Source organism: Corylus avellana, chromosome ca2, assembly GCF_901000735.1.
Source record: "Corylus avellana chromosome ca2, CavTom2PMs-1.0".
Classification (NCBI taxonomy): Eukaryota; Viridiplantae; Streptophyta; class Magnoliopsida; order Fagales; family Betulaceae; genus Corylus; species Corylus avellana.
In genome coordinates this window covers 43,656,453-43,664,234 of record NC_081542.1, presented here as the reverse complement: position 1 = coordinate 43,664,234, position 7,782 = coordinate 43,656,453, and the positions used below count along the sequence as shown (strand labels likewise).

General features: G+C 42.7%; 3 protein-coding genes across 3 annotated transcripts in view; 1 reads left to right on the top strand and 2 right to left on the bottom strand.

Annotated features, from left to right (window-relative positions):
• Positions 1-625: 625 nt before the first annotated feature.
• On the bottom strand, positions 626-1,960 carry LOC132169883 (uncharacterized). The gene is made up of 2 exons (XM_059580831.1): positions 1,384-1,960; positions 626-1,275 (listed from the first exon to the last, which is right to left on the bottom strand). Exons 1-2 carry the CDS (start codon positions 1,958-1,960, stop codon positions 626-628), a joined length of 1,227 nt encoding a protein of 408 aa, XP_059436814.1.
• A 1,196-nt stretch (positions 1,961-3,156) lies between these two features.
• Positions 3,157-4,023, bottom strand: LOC132169882 (uncharacterized). The gene has a single exon (XM_059580830.1). The coding sequence runs from the start codon at positions 4,021-4,023 to the stop codon at positions 3,157-3,159; it is 867 nt and encodes a 288-aa protein (XP_059436813.1).
• A 2,795-nt stretch (positions 4,024-6,818) lies between these two features.
• The window catches only part of LOC132169881 (probable glutathione S-transferase parC), a 2,667-nt gene continuing 1,703 nt past the window's right edge, over positions 6,819-7,782 (top strand). Inside the window, exon 1 of the mRNA XM_059580829.1 lies at positions 6,819-7,013. Within this exon, the coding sequence (XP_059436812.1) occupies positions 6,819-7,013 (195 nt within the window). The remainder of the gene's footprint in view (positions 7,014-7,782) is intronic.

Below are 7,782 nucleotides of genomic sequence, written 5' to 3'. Positions count from 1 at the left end.
TTGCCTCTACCTGTCCATTTGCTTGAGGATGCCCCGGGGATGAAAAGTATTGTCGAACATGAAGTCCAGCACACCAATTTCGAAAAGAATCACAGTCAAACTGTTTTCCATTGTCAGTAACAAAGGCATGTAGAATCCCATACCAAGAAATGACGCTTCTCCAAAGAAATTCCTCGATGTTTTTCGCAGTAATATTTACCAGAGCTCCAGCCTCTGCCCACTTAGTGAAATAATCAACAACCACTACAACAAATCGAACTCCCCATTTTCCTGTAGGTAATGGCCCCACTATATCCACCCCCCATTGTGAAAATGGCCATGGTGAGGAAACCGAGTTAAGTTGTTCTGGAGGCTGTTTGATAACATTGTCAAAGCGCTGACAACTATCACAAGTTTTGACTACAGACATGGAGTCCTGGTTCATGCTCGGCCAAAAGAATCTCGCTCTCACCGCCTTGTGTGCCAAGATTCGGGCTCCCGAGTGACTGCCGTAGATTCCTTCATGAATCTCACGAAGAATATAATTACCCTCCTCTTTCGAAACACACTTAAGGAGAGGTAACATAAAACCTCGTTTAAAAAGAGCTCCATTGACCAACGCGAACCGAGCAACCTTTCGCTTTAACTACACCGCCTTTCTCTTATCTCCTGGCAGAGTTCCCTTTTCAAGGTAACTAACTATCTCTCCAGCCCAGGCAGGCATGACTTCAATAGTTAAAATAAAAACCTTCTCAACGATGGAAGGTTGTTGAAAAATTTGTATTGTCTGGTCGGATTCTCCCACTTCACACTCGGTTGAAGAGCCTAAACGGGCCAGATGGTCTGCCTTCTCATTCTCTTCTCTCGGGATTTTAACAGTGCAAAATTTTTCGAAAGACTTTTGCATACTTTGAATTTTGGACAAGTAGAGTTTCATCTTGCTGCCCTTAGCCTCAAATTCACCGCGAATATGGCCGACAATAACCTGAGAATCACTCCGCACTTCCACAAATTCTGCCTCTAGCTCTAGGGCTAAACCGAGACCAGCTATTACTGCTTCATACTCAGCTTCATTGTTAGTGGTTTTAAACTCCAATCTCAATGAACTCTTCAATTCTCTTCCGTCTGGTGTGATAATCACGACCCCAGCTCCGCCATTCCTCTTGGTAGATGAACCATCTACATAAATTACCCATGTCCTCTCTTTCGGCCATTCCTTCTGGTCCTGAACATTAGCGAATTCCACCATAAAATCTGCCAAAACCTGACCTTTAACCGTAGTTAACCATGTCCTCTCTTTCGGACATGGTTAACCACAGTTAACCACAAAATCTGCCAAAACCACAAAATCTGAGTACCTTCTCCTTTAACCGCAGTTAAGCACAAAATCTGCCAAAACCTGACCTTTAACCGCAGTTACCCATGTCCTCTCTTTCGGACATTCTTTTCGTGAGACGAAATGAATGTCGAATTCACTAATCTCGATCGCCCAGTTAACCAACCGACCAGACAAGTCTAATTTTCGGAGTACCTTCTTCAATGGATACTCGGTCAAGACATTGATTGTGTGAGCTTGAAAGTATGGTCGGAGCTTCCTGGAAGCAATTACTAAGGCAAAAGCGAGTTTCTCCATTTGTACGTATCTCTCCTCGGCACCATGCAACGCTCGGCTGATGAAGTAAACTGGCTTCTGAACTTCCTCTTCCTCACGAATCAAAGCCGCACTGACAGCAGTTGGTGATACTGCCAAGTATAAGTACAATATTTCGCCAGGAACAGCTGGGCTGAGAAGAGGTGGACTAACCAGATACCTCTTAAGTTGCTCGAATGCCTGTTCGCATTCCTCAGACCATTCGAAAGCCTTGCGTAAAATCATAAAAAACGGAAGGCACTTATCTGTAGACCAAGAGATGAACCTGTTCAAAGCTACGATTCTCCCTGTCAACTGTTGAACCTGCTTCACATTCTTTGGAGATTGCATATCCAACACTGCTTGGATCTTCTCTGGGTTAGCCTCAATCCCTCGGCTAGACACCATAACCGTGGAACTTGCCAGATGAAACTCCAAATGCACACTTCGTAGGATTAAGCTTCATCTTGAAACGCTTCAATATCTTGAATGACTCCTGCAAATCTGTCACATGATCTGTCCACAGCTTGCTTTTGACTAGCATGTCATCAACATAAACCTCTTTGTTCTTCCCGATTTGCTCTTGAAACATCTTGTTCACCAATCTTTGGTAAGTTGCACCAGCATTTTTCAAACCGAATGGCATGATTTTGTAGCAATACAAGCCTCGATTGGTGATGAAGGCTATCGTTTCTTGGTCAGATAATTGCATGAAAATCTGATTATAGCCCGAGAAAGCATCCATGAAGCTCAGCAACTCATACCCTGCCGTTGCATCAACCAAAGAGTTGATATAGGGTAATGGAAAACTGTCCTTCGGGCAAGCTTTGTTGAGATTGGTAAAATCTACACACATCCTCCATTTCCCAGAAGACTTCTTAACCATCACTACATTGGACAGCCAATCAGGGTAATGCGCTTCTTCGATAAACTGAGCCTTCAGTAGCTTGTCCACCTCCTCGGCAATTGCCATGTTTCTGCCATGAGCAAATTTCCTTCGCTTCTGCTTTACTGGTTTAACTTCTGGATCAATGTTCAAGTGATGAACAATATCCTTGGGGTCAATCCCTGACATGTCTTCAGGAGACCTTGCAAAAACTTCAATATTTTGCTGGAGGAACCGAACATGGGCTTCTCTAACCTTAAGAACTAGTTGCGAACCGATCTTGACAACCTTTCCTTCAGCTATAGGTATATCAATTAATGGCTCGGCTGGCTCCTTCCTCAACTGCATTTTTCGCTCATCAGCCAAACTACCGGTCGTCAACAGTGCTGACTTTGGGCATTTCTTCAAAGATGTTTTATAGCACCTTCTACCAACAACTTGGTCCCCTTTAACCTCGTCGACCCCTTCAATGGTTGGAAACTTCATTTTCAAGTGATAAGTGGAAGTAACTGCCCTCAGTTGATTCAAAGCTGGGTGACCGACGATCATATTGTAAGCTGATGGTCAGTCGTTGACAAAAAAATCCACCATGATAGTGGATTTCCTAGGAGCAGTCCCTGCTGTGACTGGAAGAGAAATCAACCTAATGGGTTGGACATGCTCACCTGCAAATCCTATCAACGGTGACAAGAAAGGTTTCAACTTCTCTTAGCCAATGCCCAATTGTTGAACAGCTGTCCAAAATAATATCGGCCGAGCTTCCATTGTCTATCAAGACTCGGTGAACAGCATGGTTAGCCACCGTTAGAGTTATCACCAAAGCATCATCATGTGGCATCGAGACTTCTTTCGCATCTTCCTCCGAGAATGTTAGAACACTCGATTCTCTTTTCTGAATTTTGGAGGGTTTTTCAAGCGCGAAGATTTCTTCCATTCTTGCCTGCTTGACGTAAACCTTCCTTGCCGAACTTGATTCTCCTCCACTAGCCAGGCCTCCCGAGATGGTGCGAATCTCGCCGATAATAGCTTGGTTCTGAGGATTTTGCTGCTGATTCTGCGAAACCCTCGGCTCTTCACGCCTCTGCCTCTGGTTGCGTGACCGATCATTATTCTGACCCGAATGCTGTCCTTGTCCATCCTGAGTGCTCTTCCCCTTGCTATTTTCCTCAGCTAAGAAATTTAGCAACTTCCCATTTCTCAGAAATTTTTCAATCTCGAACCGAAGACTGATATAATCCTCGGTTTGATGCCCATGATCGTTATGATATTCGCAAAACTTCAGAGTACTGCGGTTCTGGGGAGGAGATTTCATCCTTCTTGGCCATCGGAAGCTCGGGTCCTTCCTAACTTCCATGAACACCTTATAAACAGTTGTATTTAAGGGTGTCCATCCCATATACTGTTGATGCTGGTTCGGACGAGGCGGCAGACCGACCTTCTTATCCTGAATATTAGGATTTTGGCTGTCCTTCTTCTTCTTCTCGACAAAAACCCTTGGTTTTGCCATAACTGGACCAGCAACAGGCATACTCTCGGCAGCTTTAGACTTCAGCAAGGCCAAGATAGTCTCTTCCTGGTTGATGAATTTCTCGGCCTTGCTGTTGAACTATTGCAAAGTTCCTGTCTTTGGCCTTTTGGACAACTCGGCCATCAAAGGCCCTTCAGTCTGTATATCGTGCATCGATGCTGAGAGAATGGTTTGCTCGTCAGTACTCTCCACTGTCAACTTCTTCCGATTGAACCGCGATAAATAATCCTTCAAGGATTCATCTTTTCCCTGCATGAGAGACAATAAATATGCTGGGTTCTTCTTTCTTCACCTAGCGGCAATAAATTGACCCAAGAACTGCCGCCCAAGATAATCAAAATTATCAACAGATTTAGGGTTCAGACTTCCGAACCACTCCTTTGCGACTCCCTTTAGAGTTAAAGGGAAAGCTCGGCAAGCGATTTCGTCAGGAGTTTCATGAAGGATGATATGAGCTCGGAAACTCTCCATATGGTCCGAAGGATCTCCACTTCCATCATGTTCGCCAATCCGAGGAACCTTAAAACTACCAGGCATGGGGAACCTCATCACCCGGTTAGTAAAAGGTAGGTTGGTGTACTGCATTAGATCCTCGGTAGCAAACCAATTTTCTCCATTTTCAATTAAGAAAGCCATCTTTTCAAACTTCTGCTGGAGATCTTTAATGTCTTTGTGCACGGCAGCCTCTACAGGTTTATCAAGATGTGACCGAACATGACGGGAATGGCTATATTGGGAATTGCCATGATGGGTTTTTGCATGACTGGATTCGCCATGGCGTGACTTGCCACCAAGCTGTGAATGCTTGGCGAGCTCTTGTCGATGAGTGTTTGCTTTGGCCCGAACAGTATGAGGATTGCCTTGTATTGAACTTCCAGCGTCTGGTTGGGTTGATTGATGTCGGGCTGATGGTGGTGGATCCCTATAGGACTCTTCCCATCTTCTCTTTTGTGCCGAATCTTCTCTAGGAGGCAGCCTAGAGACGATCTCTTCATTCTGCTTCCTCATAGCCTCAACAGATTCGGCTATTCGCTTCATAAAATCCACCATGACAGCTGTTTGGGGATTTGGATCATGTGAGGTTCCGGGTATATCTAACTGGATGATTGGGATAAGATGAGGAGATGTGCCAGGGTGTGGAGGTGTGTTCACCATATCGGAATATGAAGATTAGTAAGAACCGATAAAAATCGATTCCCACAGACGACGCCAAACTGTTTGAGCAGTTTTACGAATGATGACGTGGGAAAGGGCCTTGTGTAATACTTGATAACCGAGGGTTAACTGAGAATGAAAGACAAAGAGAAAAGGGATCAAAGCTGCCGGCGTTGTCCGGCCAGAGGAAGCTCGGCTGCCTAAGTTAGTCAAAGTGTTTAAGAGAAAAATGAACTTTGAAGATTATGAATGAGACAAAGGATAAGCAGAATGTTAAGGAGAATATCCAGTTTATGAGGATGAAAAGAAGTTACCGAAATAGTGAAAGGGGACCCCCCTTTTATAGGCATCAAATTGTACCTGTTCATTTAACACTGTGGATTTACCAAGGATCCACGTGTCGACAATATATTGAGGAGCAATAAATAAAATGTTTTGTTCAGACATTTCTAATATTTTCCGAGGGTAACACTCGATACCTGCCTCAGGTTCGGTTGATTGAGCCTGATGGTCGAGTGTCGATAATACAATCAAATAAAGCTGTCTTGCCGAACATAAGTTCGTTTTGAACAATAATAATGACCGAGTATTGGGAATGGGCCGGCAGGTTTGCACTAGGCCCAACCCAGCTGAATTATGACCCAACATACAGAAACTTTATATGACTAAAACAAAACTGTATCTCACTCAGGCATTTTGACAAACATCTTACCTACGAATACAAAACACAACCAGCCAAATAAAACTACAAATATTTTGACAAATCACAAAAGAAAAAGGGTTTGATTATACCCAAAATTTCCATAAATCCACCCAAACTTGAGGAACGAGAGGGAAAGAGATGTGCCGTGTACGTACCTTTATTTTTTCTTAATTCTCCTCCTTTCTCTTATTTCACACTGATTTCTCTCTCCCTCTCCAGGTAGACCACGGCCCCCTTCGGAAACCCATTCGACGATGTGCTTGTCTCACCGTCGTCTGGGTCGGTGAAGCGGGGATTTTTTTTAGCTTGGCCTGAGGAAGAAGAAGGGAGCAGCAGAAGTGGGGTTTTTTTTGGGTTTTGAAATTTGAATGTGAAGTGTTTTTCTTTTGTTTTAAAGTTTGAACGCGTTCCTCAAGAAGACAAAAGACAGCTGTCATGTTTTGCACTCTTAGATGTAAAGAACGGTCTGGATTTAAAAAAAAAAAAACTGATGGGCAATTTTGTATGTATTACCGGGGATCCTGGTCCCACCTCCAAGCCCCTAGAAAAAACAAACAAACAAACAATATATATATAGTAATGATACAATGCACGCCTGGCGTGCATCAACAGTGATGCACGCCAGGCAAAAAAATCTTTTTTTTTTTTGTTCAAAAAAATTAAAATAATAAAATAATAATAAAAAATTTTTTTTGCCAGGCGTGCATTGTATCATTACTCATATATATATATATATATATATATATATAGAAAACGACACAAGTTAGAACATGCAACCCACCTTCAGTACTGTAAACCCATGATTTTATATAAGTAAAAGCCTGACACAACCGAGCGCATACTCCGAGGACCGTCCCACTTCCACATCTTTTTTGCTGGCTGCCTCTATAGACTATCCCACTTTTCTTTACTCCCCAAGTTGCTTCATTGCTTGACAATGGCGGACGAGGTGGTCCTGCTGGATTTCTGGCCCAGCATGTTTGGGATGAGGGTCAGGATCGCGTTGGCTGAGAAGGGGATCAAGTACCAGTACAAGGAGGAGGACCTGAGGCACAAGAGCGAGCTGCTTCTCAAGATGAACCCGGTTCACAAGCAGATCCCGGTTCTCATCCACAGCGAGAGGAAGCAGTGCGTGAGTCCTAATTCTTCGTTCGATTACATTGGCAGTGCGGAACCACAGAATAATGCATTTGCTTCCACCGATCCCTTACCACTGAGCTCATGCAGGTTACGGTGACTTAGTTGATAAGAAGGTGATCCAGGTCATTGACCCTTTGGGTTTTTTTTTTTTTTTGTGTGTGTATAACAAGCTAGGCTTATTAGGTTAGATTGACAAGACTTCTTAATTTGAAGAACTATCATATTAAAGAATCATAGAAAAACACTACTTACATCTCCTTCAACAATGTTTTTTTGTTGCGTTTGGAATAATAAGATCTGGGCAAATGCCTTTTTTGCATTCTTCCACCCATCTTCCCACCATCTTGTATTTATTTTTTTTATTTTTTTATTTTTTTATTTTTTAAGAGGAAAGATGGTGGGGGAGATAGTGGGAGAATGCATTGTAGCAAATCTCTAAGATGGAGGCTAGCCATTTTATTACAAATAATGGTTAAATACCTTTTTAATCTAAGTGGTTTAACAATTTTATTTTGGGTTAAATACTAAATACTTTGGGGTTTTATTGCTTTATTTTTTCTTTTCTAGGGTTTCATTTTTATCATAAGAGTTCCATATGGTTTTGATAATAGACTAAACTAGTCCTTCTGTCAGTTGACCGTTAGTTGACTTAACGGAAATCCACGTGGATCAATCAAATGTTAACACGCGGCACATACTTAAAATTTTTGTTATTTTTTATTTAAAAAAAAAAAAAAAAAAAAATTGGGGGTAGCTCGGTC